The 15,120-nt window shown below is 39.8% G+C and overlaps 1 protein-coding gene and 1 long non-coding RNA gene across 2 annotated transcripts; one reads left to right on the top strand and one right to left on the bottom strand.

Annotated features, from left to right (window-relative positions):
• Positions 1-4,690: 4,690 nt before the first annotated feature.
• Positions 4,691-11,210, bottom strand: LOC427933 (sulfotransferase 6B1-like). Its single transcript, XM_425505.7, has 6 exons — positions 10,965-11,210; positions 9,911-10,095; positions 9,181-9,307; positions 6,994-7,088; positions 6,646-6,832; positions 4,691-5,578 (listed from the first exon to the last, which is right to left on the bottom strand). Exons 1-6 carry the CDS (start codon positions 11,107-11,109, stop codon positions 5,460-5,462), a joined length of 858 nt encoding a protein of 285 aa, XP_425505.4. The 5' UTR covers positions 11,110-11,210; the 3' UTR covers positions 4,691-5,459.
• Positions 8,926-10,087, top strand: LOC121108237. The gene is made up of 2 exons (XR_005842610.2): positions 8,926-9,528; positions 9,651-10,087. It is a non-coding gene; the product is annotated as an uncharacterized LOC121108237 (long non-coding RNA).
• Positions 11,211-15,120: the final 3,910 nt, after the last annotated feature.

Here is a 15,120-nt window from a genome sequence, read left to right as displayed (position 1 = left end):
AATTTATCCAGCAGGCAATGCTGCAGACTAATTCCTCATCCCTCTCCAGCAGCTAGGCAAGCAGCTGCAATTGAGTAGCAGTGATACCAGCTGGCTGTTGGATTAGGTCTGGGTAGTTTACCAAAGTCATAAAATGACAAAAAACAAACAAACAAAAGCAGATCCCAGTTATCCTTTGTTACAATGCAAGGTCTTGCAGAGAGAAAAGGAAAATCTGCTTTTATTTCTCTTGGCCATTAATGTTTGCTTACATGCCTACAGCTTGTCATACTCTCCACCACTCTGTGTAGATTCTTAGTGGTTACTGACTGACCATCTCCAGATACACTCATGCAGATGTAGGCAATCAGAAACAAGGGCGTTGTAAGCAGGCTGTGCATCAGGACTGCCACTGGGTACCTGGAAACCGGCCTCCTCCCCTCAGGCCTGTGCCTGGTTCGTCTCATAGTCCGTTTCTGCTTTTGAGCTTCATGAAGCCCTGTGGAAACGAAGTCCCATCCTGGTGCAGGGGTTTGCAACTACGTCGCTGCAGTCGATAGATGTCAGTGAAGAACAAACGCTGCGTCCCTTCCTGCCAGCAGAGTTTGCTGGATAGACGGCTGCAGAGCCCGTGCTGGAGCAGAAACTTGCCTGGCACTCAGGGGCTGCAGGCGGTTTCCAAGAAGGCCATTTCTCCATTTAGCGCGGGCCTGTAGGATCAGTTAAGCCCCAAAAGCGGCACGGCAGTGTAAATCGCGCTTTCCCGTCTTTGTGGCTTTCCCTCGAGCAGCTGTCGGTGCACTCCGGGCCACAAGGTGCCGCCGCTCCCTCATGCACCGCCGGTTCCCAGCGGCCTCCCGCACCGCCCGCCCAGTCACAGTGCCGCGGTACGGCCTGTCCGCTGGAGCACGCAGGGCTAGGGAAAAAAATGAGGACTGTCTTCTACCAAAGCCGCTAGGAAAGTTACTGCAGAATTCTCTCACGTAGTTGTTGGTTGCGTCAAGAAAGAAAGCTGTCTGTGGTCACCCGCGAGGCTGGAACTGGTGGAAGTGACGTGGCCATGGCCTTTCTTCCCTCTCTGAATGTCTTCTTTCAGCAAGCACCTTCATCCCCACTCTTGGCCCTTTCTGCAAGGCTTGATTCCCTCCCTTCTTGTCCCCAGTAGCCTTCACAGCCAGAGTTGTCCTTGGCTTTTCATGATTTGTGTCTATATCTTCTCTCTCATCTACCTGTTGATTTTGAGGAAAATCCCATGAAAACTCCTCATTGTCCACCATGCTTACTTTTCTAGATAACAAATGGGCACAAGTACGCCCTTGTTTTGATCCCCTGAGCATCTCTGCCTTGTCTAAACCTGGTGCATGCACCCACTGAGTGCAAGGTCCTTCAACTGGGTCAGGACAATCCCAAGCACAGATATAGGTTGCGCAGAGAATGGCTTGAGAGGAGCCCTGAAGAGAAGGATTTAGGAGTGTCAGCTGATGACACTCCTAAATTGTGCCGGCATTGTGTGCTTGCAGCCCAGAAGACCAACCATATCCTGGGTTGCATCAAGAGAAGTGTGACCAGCAGGTCGAGGGAGGGGATTCTGCCCCTCTGCTCCAGTTCTGGGGCCTTCAACACAAGAAGGACATGGAGCTGTTGGAATGGGTCCAGAGGAGGGTCACAAAGATGATCAGAGGGCTGGAGCACCTCCTCTACGAGTACAGGCTGAGAGAGCTGGAGCTCTTCAGCCTGGAGAAGAGAAGGCTCCAAGGAGACCTGATAGCGGCCTTCCAGTACCTGAAGGGGGCCTACAGGAAAGCTGGGGAAGGACTTTTTATGGGGGTATGTAGCAACAGGACAAGGGGAAATGGTTTTAAATTGGAAGAAGGTAGATTTAGACTAGATATTAAGGAGAAATTCTTTACTGGGATGGTGGGGAGACACCGAATCAAGTTACTCGGGTTGTGAATGTCCCCTCCCTGGAGGCATTCAAGGCCAGGCTGGATGGGACTTTGAGCAACCTGGTCAGGAGGAAGGTGTCCCTCCCTGTAGTGGGGGGTTGGAACGAGATGGTCTTAAATGTCCTTTCCAACCTAAACCATTCTATGATTCTATGATCTCCAGCCCTTCTCTACTTCGCTGTGGCTTCTGGCTTCAAAGATTACTGGAACTGGTTCAGATTCTTACCCTCTCCTGCTTTCTCTTCATCTCTCTCCTTGTCTTCTTCAGATTTGACTCTTGTACAAGGTATTTCTGAGGCTGTTCCAAGAGGTTTTTCACCTGCTGTTGTCTTCTTCCCAGAAACTGTTTTAGGCATTGAATTCTTTGTAGCAGAGCTACTGTGACTTAAAGTCAGGTTGCTAGGATGTTTACTTTCTCTCCTCTCTTTTGAGAACTACTTTGAAAGATAATTGAATGATGTTTGGAGGGAAAAAGTCCTCAGAGCAAGGCCTGAAATCTGTGTGTTGCTCTCCCTCTCATTAGCCATTCAAGTGGTCTTGCTCTTGTTTTCATCTGACACAAAGGCCAGGTAAGGCTGGGTAGCAAGCAGAGCAAGCTAACTTTGATAAAAGCAGGTACAGTCCTCACTTCTTGGCTCTGATGGCATACATTTTTAATGCTGTCCTCACAAATTAAATCAATCTTGAGAAGAACCCTTTCTCTGCTGAAATATATTACCCAAATAGGAAAACTGTATTGCAACCATCGTAATAGAGATTTCACAGGTCCTTGTTTCTCCCACATCTAGAGTTACTGTGGTCTAGGTACATTTTGGAGCAGTATTTTTCTATTTCTCTCTCTCTCCCTCTCCAAAAAGTTCTAAATGCTATAGGAAAAAAAGAAAAGAAAAAGAAAAACAGAAAAGGAAGAAAAAATTTACAGTGTCTTACTATGGAAGTTTTGAAGATTTTAGAACATCTTCACAGCTGACCAAAATGACACATGGAAGTAGATTGACAATTCCTTGAAAAATTCAGCTTAAATTGGTGATGGAATGTTACAGCCATCAGAAGAAGAGTGGGAATAACAGTAGGAAGAGCAAAGGAAAGAAGATGAAAGAAATGGTAGACATAACAACTGCTGGGATGCTCTGGCTGCCAGCAGCTGCCATCACATACCCCCATCCTTCAGAGAGTGCCCAGTCCAGCTTCCTGGATCTGACATAGGCCAACTTCATTGCACTGCATGGTGCAGCCTGTTATGCCTTGGACTGACCTGCTAGCAGGAGTTTTACTTGCACAAGCAGCTTGCTTTCTCATTCATAGCCAGCCAGCTGCTCTACTCTTGTCAATACTGGCTGCATTCTCTGACTTGAGTAAAGCCGTGTTTAAAGCACCTGGAAATGAAAAGTGCTATAGAATTACAAGGTATTTCTGAAAGAAACTTTATTTTAAATGTCCAGTTAGCTCTGAAATGCAATGCTGGAGATCAGGCAGCAGGGAAACTGCTCATTGCTTTATATAATGGCATCCCTTCAGCCAGTTCAGGGCCATATGCTTTAACCCTCTCTCTAATCCAGATATCATGTCCATACCCTGTCCCTTTCTACACAGTATGGCACTGTGAGCACATGCATGAATGCTATGTAAAGCTATTCAAATCAGTGTGCCTCCTGCTGCCTCATTCTGCCAGCCCACATCAAAAGCCTTCCTTCACTTCTCTGTTGCTTTCCCTCCCTTCAGTTAATTGTGTGAGGTGATGTTTGGATTTCTGTATTTCTCCTTTTCAAGTAAATCTCGAATTCAGATGGGGGAAAGGCTTCTGTGGGCCTTTGTCTGTGTCTCAGAAGTCCTACTAACATTGTTATTCCCTTTCCTCAAATGCTGTGTGACCTTTAGAATCACTGCCATACTCAGTTAATAAACACATCTACGTTAGCTGATATTAATAGTGGAAGAAGGACACCTGAAAGGCATCCAAGGATAATAATTGTTCATGACATTTTAAAAAGAGAGAGATTTTAGTATCAGAGGAGCAAAGCAACACAAACAAGCTTCTGGTTTCCAAATGGGTGCTTAGCAGAAAACAGTGCTCAGAGCAGCATCTGCCTTGAATTGGATTGAACTCGTATAGGGAAATGGAGTGTTGCTAAATGGACTTACCTCTCGCTTATGTCCTCAGCTTGTAACTACCTGTATCATTCATGCAGATGCACACCAGTCAGTATTGGTGTTATCTTCTGCAAGCAAGGTGTGAATTGAAAGAGCTGTGTGTCTAGAGAAAGCATGAATTCAAATTGTTCACTATCAATAAGGTCTTACCACAACTTTTCAGAAACAGCTCACCCAAAGGATGAGCAAAGCACAGAGGAATCAGAGCAATGTAACAGTGCTTGTCTGCACGAGTTTCTTTTCAGACAGTTTTTGCTGGGAATTACGTGGTTGGGGAGAACTGGTTAGGGAGCAGAGTACTTAATGCTAGCCTGCAAAGCAAATTGAAGGTGCAGGCAAAAACCACATCATTCAGTAAATGAGAAGAAATGTCTTCACTCTGTTCCTAGAATAGTCCCTAGATATGAACACAGACAGGTGGTTCTTAGAATACCTGTCTTATCAGGGCAGGGTAAACATGTCTTGTTTGCTTTGAAGTGACTCCATGTACTGCTCTGTTTGCCACAGTGAAACTATTGTATTCTACTGAATAAGGGCTGTGAAATAAAATGGTTTCATTAAAACACTGGAAATAGGCATTTTATAAGAAGAAAGTAGAATGAAAAAAAAACGTATAGTGCTGAAATCTGCATGATTTATATCAGTTTCATTTAAAATACAGACATTATACAATATCTAATACAGAAATAAGTTACAACAGAGAAGCACATACAGTTATAAAAAAAAAACAACAAGCAAATCAAACAAAACAAAACAAAATTTTACATACACACTTAACTGCAAATCTTCCAATGTACTGCTACGTTTTTCAATTCCAGCATCAATAACAAAGTCTGATAAAACAGGCACTTTCCAAATCACAGTAGATGAGGAAGGGGTTGAGTCTAAGGGTTAAACGGTCATTTTTTATGGTCTGTTTTTAGACATGCAGATTATTACAGGATTTTTTTTTTCTTAATATTTAGGTAAGATTTTTAAACCAGATCCAAGAAGTCCATTTGTATACACCTAAAGCAAAAAAAATAAATAAGTGTTGAAGTAGATTTACTTGTAAAAAAAAATGGGTATGACACATGGCTATAAAACCATGTAAATCTGCCCTCTGATTGAGTTCAGTTCCAGCATTGTGCCAGAATTTTCCTGTCCCCAAATCTCCATTTTACAAGCCTTCTCCACATTTCTATTGTTTGACTATGTGAAAAGTAAGGCTGATAGATAAGATAAATTTATGTAAACAAGGTAAATGAATGTGGTCAGTGCTTCTACTGTCTTCATGACATCAGTTCCAACAGCAGCTGTTTTTATTTAAACTTCTCTTAGCTCTCATCCAGATCTTCCCAACAATTGCCCTATCTGCATTTTGGTGTTGTTCTTCCCATGAATTTAGAATTCATAGGTGAGATATTTTGCCATTTTGCTGAGTTTCATTTTCTCACTGAATACTTCGTCAAACCGTAAGTTCTGTTTTGGAGTGAAATGGTTCTTCCAGTCGCCAACGGTACCTGGAAGAGCAGGGACAGAAAAAGAACAGTGAGTCTGGCAATATATAGCAATGAAACAAATCAAAGGCAGACCAGTTTTATTAATGCTGCGGTTGGCACAAATTGTTATTGTGTTACCAACCATAGTCTCTGTGATGGGTCATGGTAGGTCACGATTATGAGTAATTATTTTATTGTTTTGATGAGACTTTGATGTGAGAAGCTGAATCATCATCCATATTAAGCCCTAAGGCTTGTTTCTCATAATGTGTCACCTGGTGGTGCCAGCAGTACTAAGTGACACAATGAAGATTAACAGGTTTTCAAGATGGAAATAGAGCTCTTGCTTATCTCAGCAGAGAGGCATCTTGCCTCATCTTTGATGTTTGCTGTTAAAGGTCTCTATCTGGGCTCTTTCAGTAGAGGCAAATGGTTGCTGGCTGAAATTCATCTCATCCTTTTCAGCATATAAACTCAGTAGCAAGAAAAAAGCTCCTCTGCATATTTTTAAGTCACATATGAGCTACAAACTGCTGAAGATTTTACTGCAGATCCCAATTTGGCCAAGACCTTAAGGTGATCTGTTAGGTCACAGGATGATTTGAGTCATTCATTCTTTTGTTGTCATTGTCTGCATATTTCTTTTTTGGGAACATTTCGGTGAGATAACAAGGAGTACAGAGGATAAAGCCTACCAGCAGACTCCTTGCTAAGAAATGCACCTTTCCCATTCTAGCAAACCAAGTGACCTTCACTGGTAATTCGAGAGGAGACACATAGAGGCTTGTGAGAGACTGAGGGTAAACTTTAAATACAAAAATGCAGATAAAGGGTAATACTCTGTGAACTTTCCTTTAAGCTCCAAAGCTCATGTAGAACAAACTCTTAAGAACCCCTTCCATGTTTCTCTAGCGTAAGCGTGCATTTGCAACTGAAGAACTTAGAGAATGCTTTTTAAAAAGGCTTCAAATTGGAGAATCCAATTGCTGTTTCCTGGGAGTGACTCAAAATGTCTTAAAATCTATCTGGGCTTCTGTTGGATAGGTCCCAGTTGATGATTCTGTATTAAGTCAGGACTATAAACTTACCTTTTCGGAAAATTAGGTTCCTGTTGGATGTCAGGGCACAGACAGTGTGACTGGGATCACTGTTTTCTTTTTCTGTGTCCTTTTTCATCTCTGAGAAGGATGATTTCTTGCAGATATCTTGGATATCTTCATCACTGATGCTTATACCCAGGAATATGCTGATTTCCTTCACAATCTTAGAGAGATTCTGAGATACAGGAAGAATAAAGTTTTTATATTTCTGAGGTGATAATCAGACTTTCCTTTGACATGGAAATTATTATTTTCATTAGAATTTGCTCCTTGGTATTTTAATCATTTCCATTTATTGGCAATGCATTCTGAAACAGGAACAGAGAGCATATTTACCTTTTTCATGTCTTCATAGAACAAAAACAGTATATTTTTGTCATTTTTGTGTTCTTCCCAACTTAGGAAATGATCAAACCAGGATCCACAGACAACTGAAAAGAAAACCCATATTGGTTCATGTGTACTTGATTAAAAAATAACTCCATATCTCACAGATTTTCAGGGGATTGGTTCCTTCTTGGCATATACCCTATGTTCCTCTAAATCTGATTGAATTCTTTTCATGAAGTGATTCAAATTTACAGCCCAAAGAAATTACCATTCCTGTTGGATTTTTATTTTATTTTATTATTATTATTTAATATCAAAGTTACAGATTATTATGGAATATGGTGCCATAGTAAAAATAAATCCAACGGCAGTTTTGACTCTTCTGGTTCAAAGATAAGACTGACTACATTGACAAATGAGCTGAAAGCCTCCTCCAGGATAATGAGAACTTCATGGACAGAAGAATTATGAACTGCGACCTTGCATTATACTTTTACCATGAAAATAGAATATTTAAGTATCATAAAGGACATCATTTTGTTTGCAAACCTTGAGACATATTTAGGTATTTTGCTGAATGCTCCAGCCTGTATCCACCTGCTGCAGGAAAATCCTGTTTAATGGCAGAGCACGTGTGCACCACAGTGTGCAATTGAAGCCTGCTAAACCCCACTGGGAATGTGCCCAACAAATGCACCTGCTTCCCCTTAGCCCACATCTGTGCAAGTGCCCAGTCCTAAGAAATGGGCAGGTTTCCAAAGTCACAGAGTCTACACATAGATTTGGAGTATCTGCTGCTTTTCCTTTCTGTTTCTATCAGGGTGGTAACCTATTTATCAAGACAAGTATACAAAGAAACCAAGTTTGCCTATTAAAAAAAAAAAAAAAAGGAATGATGATGACGTTTAGGTCCTGTAAACTCTTAGACTATGAGACCACTATTGTCTCTGCTGTCCTTGAGCTATTACTCTGTGTTCATGCTATAAGGGTGAGCCATCCTGCTTCCAGTATGTGAAAGTCAGGGACCCTTTTGGCTCTGGGGGTACAGCAAACAGTTTTGGAGACAGCATCACTTATCTCTGGGTGTCCTCATTGTTGTTCTCAACTGAGATTTAACTTTGCAAGTATAGTGCAGGATCTGAGCCAAGCATCATGATCTTCATATGTTTCTATTAAGAGCAAAAGCGACAATCTCTCTCCCAGTATCACCTCTTACGTAAATTTATGTTGTAACCAACATAGTTATCTTTTTATGCCATGCATAAACATACTGAAAACAGCAGAAGACTACTGATTTACAGAAAATGGGAGATGCTTTTAAAATTTGGTACTATCCTCTTTTCTTTTTTTACTAATTGATGCTCAGGGGTGTTACTAAACAAGCAAAGATCCTGCACATCACCAAAACATGTGTCTTAGGGCTGCTCTGAACAAAGAATACGGAATCTACAAATCAGTAGAAAATACAGATTGACTTCTGGAGCCTTGATATAAGCTGACAAGGACTGCACTGGCACTTTGCTTTGATATTTTTCAATCTCGTCTATCATTGTTGCTGTTATCATCGCTGTGGGTGTATAATAGGAACACATGTCCTCAAAGGAGTAATAAAACACTAAAAATGGGAGTGGATAAGCAGAACACGGTCCTGTTGTCAGCTTCCTTGCCACTGCTGCCACTCACACAAATCTCACTCATGTCCTTGGTCTCTGGACCCCAGGGCTAAGACAGCATATCAGGCAGAGTGTGTTCAGAGGTGCTTATGAAAGCGTCTAGACTCCCTTTGAAGGATCACCCAAGACCACCTTCAAGATTAGAGAAGGCACTAAGCTTGTAAACGTGGCTCTCTGAGCAGCCTGGACACAACCTCCGTGTGTGCCACCTGCACTTCTGCAGGACACTAAGCCATATATTGCCCTCTGGGCATCTTCAAACGGTGTCTACCCCACCAGCCTGCAGCCACCTATCAAAATACATCCTTGTAAGGCTGAAGACAGCATCCTATTACTTGTTCTTAGTTTAGCATTAGAATTTATCTTGGAAAAATAATAAATCTAAGGATGTGTGAATTACGAGTTCAGCAAGAAGTTTTCACTTAATTAATATTTCTTAACTGTTTCTGTTCAGAATAATAATATTATATTAACAATAATAACATAAGCTGAAGGAAGAAAACGTAACACCTATCCTTACCATCTCCTTCTAAGAACAAGTCAAGGAAAGCAGTCCAGGTATCTACAGTGGGAAGGTTTGGATTCTCTCGGTAATAATGATACATGGAAACGGCAGTATCTTTTGGATTTCTGCTGATATAGATCATCTGTAAATGAAGAAAATATGTTTATTAATGATGATGTTCTTTCTTTATTTTGTAGGAGCTGTGTGCACAAATGTGGCATTTTCACATGCAGTTCCAGCGTCAAAACTCTTTCCTTCAGGATTTGTCCATCCTTAATGACTGTGTCATTAAGATAGAAATGTATTTGTTCCCGTTGAAGCAGAAGTAAGCAGTGGTTAGCAAACACTATCTTGTAGACAAAGGTATGTTTCCTACAGATGGGTAATGATTATGCTTTATGAAAGAGACTGTTTTATTTTAACTCCTGAGTTAAACTAACTCCCATACCTAACATATAAAACCATTCACTTCTTCACATTCACAGAACAGCTGCAAGATGTCAATTTTTGCCTTTCATTGAAATTAGACTTGTCCCAAAAGTCTGGATTTGGATAATCCTGAAACTTAAAACTTCTGACATAAAATCTGCGGCCCAGAAGTTCATTTTTGTGAGCCTCTCATGTACACAGCAAACCACTTCTGGAAACTGTAAGTCATTTTAAAGTTTTTAAGGATCAACTAGACAGAATAGATGCCTAACAGACCTTTAACGTATCTTACAGCTTTTATAACTTTTTGACTTACCTTGCATTTTTTATTCTTAAAATGTTGAGGCAACATGTTGTAGTCTAAGTGTGTTGGGATGATTCTCTTTGATGACAGTTGATTCAGTTCCTCCAGTTTGGACATGTCTCCAAGTTCAATGGGAGTTGTTAATGTAACTGGAGTATTGTAAAGCTTTGTTATGACTCCTGCAAGCCAGTGAGTGCCTTCAGAAAATTAGTTTTAAGGAAAAAAAAGAAAGAAGGAGAGAAAGGAAGGAAGATTTGTTAATGTGAAAATATATGGAACGTGCAGTCTGCATGTGAGAACAGCTTGCTAAACCCGAAGAGTCAAGAAACTGTATAATTGAGTACTCCTATTGACTCTAGATCTATAGATGCTGGAAAAATTATTGTTGTGGCTGAATTACAAACTCTGTGAAAAGCATTGATATTTGTATCAAAACAAACTCATTAGATACATGGAATAAAATTCAGATTGCTTGTTAGCTGAGGTGATTATATTATTACTATTGTTTATTTTAAAATAATTTGTTTTTTAGGGAGCGAGGAAAGGAATCTTTATAGTAACTGTGGCTATTGGGAAAATAACTAATTGAGCTTACACCCTGGTGTGAGTTTCTGCATGTGAGAGAGCTGGAGAGAGAAGGAAAAAGAAATATCTACAGACCAGAGCCATACACATGACTTAATAAACCTCTTCACTTGCTCATAATTAAATGAAGAAAGTCTTCAGGAAAATCCTTCAAGTATAGATTTTGCTTACAAGAAACAAATATCTATTTGCTTCTGAATATATAGACCACCTGACAGTATTTTGTATTACAGAACCAAAATTTATTTAAACAAATAGTGGGTTTTTTTGTTGTTACACTTACTTTGTTTTTTGTTTTTTTTTTGTTTTTTTTTATTTGCTTGTTTTGTTATTTTAGCACTGACTGAGAGAATAACATACCCACATATTCAAACATCCTTCCCTGTTTCTTTTATACAGACATTTCACAAGTACGTTAAGCAGAGAACACGAAACGAACTATTTACACATCTTGCAGTTAACATATAGTAGTAGAACTTACCAGATTTGGGGTAGGAAACCAGAAGGACATCGTCTTCTCTAGCATCAAAAGTATCCAAGGAATTTAAAAGCTCTGGAGAAGACCTGGTGGTAAAGGAAATCCCCTTAAACTTGTGAATGAGTTCTGCCTCACTGAGGTTGGACATGTTTGCTTAAGCCTTCGATTCCTGCAAATCAGATAGCAGTGAAATGACGAGAGGGTTTAAGAGTAACCTCCAGGTCAGATGGCTTGAAGTAACAAATTGAGACGAGCAATACAAACCTCATGCTTATATAGTTTGCTGTGCATCTTGGAATCTCTCACAGATATCGATTTTTCAAGTTAGCTGATAAAGGCAACTGAAATATTAGAGGTCATTTGATAAATAACAGAAATGCAGTGTCATCAAAAGTGCATGTCATCATTTATTAGTTTTCCAGAGAAGGAAAAAGAGTGATAGTCAAATTATATTTACTGTGGAAAATGTCAGACTGATCATTATATGTTGTCATAAAATAGGATCAATATGATTCAATATGTTATATGAGGACTGCTCAGAAAGTAATGCCCCCTGTTTTATGATGTCCCACAACATCAGAGGTGGATGCTGGTTCAATGGCAGTAGAGGCTGAATCTTTCCACCAGTATCCCATTACATTTTGTTGCTGTGTGACAGATGGCAGCAGGGGGGCAGTCTGGCAAAATGGCGTCTGATATGGAAGCCTGTATGAAGCAGAGGGATGTCACTGAATTCTTCCATGAGGAAAAAATATCACCTATTGACATTCATTGACACTTGCTGAATGTGTAGGAGACCAAACAGTGGATGTGAGCGCAGTGATGAGGCGGGTGGTGCATTTCAGCAGTGGTGACAGCAATAGTGGGTTACCTCCACTGATGAAGGTTTTTATGAGTGCAGCATTCAGGCATTTGTTCATCACTGGCAAAAATGTATAGCTACTGGTGATGACTACGCTGCAAAATAGTATTTTGTAGCTGAGAATGTGCTGTATCAAATAGTGTTATTGTGCTCTTTGTTGTAGTTTCCATGGAAATAAATAGGAGGCAACCTATGTACTTCATTGGAAGCAGTGTCTTGTTTTATGTGAATGAAATACTTTGGGTTCTCATTTAATCATGTATACAGTGGCCTGTATTTTCAAGACTGCAAGTTGATTCCAAATGCTTCAGTACTGTGATGTCAAGGAGCTAATTTTCTGAATATTTCAGAATTTCCGCCTGAGGCATCTTAAAAACAGAGGTATTCCTGAGGCACAATCATTTTCTGAGCTGTCATATCCATAAGAGGAGTGGGTTTTATCTTGTACGTTTTATGACTAGGTTGAAGTTTTTTTAAATCTTTCCACAGAAAATGCAGATTTATCAAAATAAAAGTCACTTGCAAGAAAGATGTAATTCTCAATTCACTGCCCATTATGAATTGTATTTCTTTTTTAAAGTTTGAATCTGTAAAAATCATCATCAGTGTTTTTCAACCTGAAAGCTCCATGTTTGATAAAAATTACCTTAAGAAATGTCAATGAATCACATGAAAATAAATAGCTCAAATTTGACTAAAAGTATCTTACGGTGTTTAATATTTCAAATTTCATTTTCAGTGCCATACATTCATCTTTTCTGGTGTGATACCAGGACCTACAGTCTTCAATTTTTTTCTGGATTTCTTATTGTGGTTTTGTTGTTTGTTTTTCCCTAAGTCTCAAAAATTTCCTGGAATAAGAACAGTTGTAAACTGGCCTTCAATCATCTTTATGTTATTTTCACCAATCATTCTGTGACTTCACTATTCCCACTGAAAATCTCCTGCTGAGGTCCTTCAGTGTATTCAATTAAACTTGAGAACCTGGATGTAAATCTTGTTTGTTTTTTTTTTTCTTAAACAATAAATCAAACCTTCAGAAATTTCCTGATTCTTGTTTTCTAATAAATAACTGCTTAGGTTTAATCATTGCTGCTGACTGCCATATGTACTGAGGATGAGATGGAGATGATGGTGATGTCCATCCAAGGAACACTTGACCTGCTGAAATTACAGACAAGGTGTAAGGAATGTTACCAAATTCTGCACATGCTTGTTTCTAATTAAATCTCCAGGAATAAAATAAAATAAAATAAAATAAAATAAAATAAAATAAAATAAAATAAAATAAAATAAAATAAAGTAGTAATGATGTATTTTTCTTTCTGGACAGTATTGCCACCCTACCAGTCAAAGAGAAGTTAGCAAGTCTAGAAGCCTATCTATTCTCACCTGTTTTGCCAATAAACTGCTCTTAAACAGGTACAGCCTATAAAATATACATCAGTAAACTCAGTCCTGCAGGGCCAGGCATCAATCAGAATTATGTCAGTTATGCTCTGGAGATGTGTGCCCTACCACTAGGGATGAGAAGAGAGACAGGGAAATCTTTCAGGAGGTAGTTAATGAGTTGGTCACTGGGACATCTCTAGCTACGTGCTTTGAATATATACTCATATTTCTGAGGAGGATGGGCCACTGCATCCCTTTCTACTGGAAAAAAAAATGAAAGGCACAAGAAACACATGGACATTGGTGCTTAGACAGAATTTGAAGGATCTCTCAGTGGTGACAAGCTCAATGTTTTTTCCTTGATCTGAAGACCTAACTTACTACTACTTCGCACATTATGGTCTAAATCCTTGAAAATATATCTTCTGTCAACAGATTTCATTTTGGGTACTTCAGTGCACGACATAATTTTGGAGGCATAATGAATCCTGTTGCTGTGCATTAGTCTGAAATTCTGAGAGATTTCTGAGAGTTATTTTGCAGTCATCATTCACATGCATTTAGTGTAGCTTAAGAGAACTATTACCTTGACCTAGCAAAAATAAGCTCACTGTAAAATATATTGCTTATTTACTATGCCTTTTCCCTTTAATTTCTTCATATGTTTTTATTAAGCTCTGAGTCAGCACATTTGCCTAATCTAATCACTTGGAGCCTAATTAATCATTCACGAAGGAAATGACCAAGGTGTAAAACAGAAGCAATACAGTAGCATGGCAAATTCCAATTCTTTTACTTCATCTAAATTGCTTCTTACACTAGCTTCTGTTTTTAGCATCCATGTAAATCCATGGGGAAATCTGTGCTCCTTAACAAATCTTGCCTATGCTTAAAAATAAGGCCTATTCTGGAAAGCGTGCACTATCTTGAATGCAGCAATTTAAATAAAAAGAGCATACTCAGCACCTTGCAGGATTGCATGCAAACTTCTGTTTTCCGTGTTAATGTAACAGAAAGAGAGAGTGGGGTTAAAAAACATGAAACCAAGTCCTCCCTCCAGCTTTCACTGTCTCTTTTGTCTGTAATACAACACAAAATATAGACTACAACTGACACGTTTGGAGCCAGATGAACACAGGCATGGCAAGCTAGTACTAAAAAATTCCTGTGTCTGTTTCATAACCTCCTCCACAGACTCTGAATGACTTCTCTCAACAGAGCATTGTTCTTGTCCTGTTCTTAGGCACTGCTACTGATGAAGATGGAGCACACATTTTATCAGCAGGTTTCACAGAGACCAGTTTTCAGGCGAGCAGTCTTGAATCTGGAGTTTGAGGAAAATATGGCTTGTTAGGTGAACACTGTGCTCCTGGGCCACTTCTGCTTCTGTATCAGATTTACCTTATGCCCCCCTGTGTTCTGGTGAGTGACTTCATTCCATTTTCTTGAACAGCACAAAAATTCACCTGCTTTCACCTTGTCACCTCCACATTAAGCTCACCGTTCTCTTTCCAGTTTGATAAAAAGCAGCAGCATGTGCATTTACTTTAATTGTAGATCTCTCTACTGAGGCCAGTAACAACACTGATCCCCTTCAAATACATCTCAGATGGTAGTACTAAGGGAAATAAGTGATGTTGTCAAAAATATGCAGGTGAAATCAATTGTGCTGGTTACCTGACCTAAAGCCATGCAATACAATATTGTCATTTTGATGAATGAATGGAGAGGTAGAAGAGACATTGGCAATTGGTGCACCTTGAGTTGTTCCCAGCTGTCAGGTGATGTGACTTAGTCAAAACCACTTCTTCCACAGGGCATTTCATTACTTTGGGTTTCCAAATGCAGACCCTCTGCATGGTATGCTTTCTTGCAGTTCCTGGTCTCTTGCATTTGGGCAGAAAA

Source organism: Gallus gallus, chromosome 1, assembly GCF_016699485.2.
Source record: "Gallus gallus isolate bGalGal1 chromosome 1, bGalGal1.mat.broiler.GRCg7b, whole genome shotgun sequence".
Classification (NCBI taxonomy): Eukaryota; Metazoa; Chordata; class Aves; order Galliformes; family Phasianidae; genus Gallus; species Gallus gallus.
This window is presented reverse-complemented; position numbering and strand designations above follow the sequence as displayed.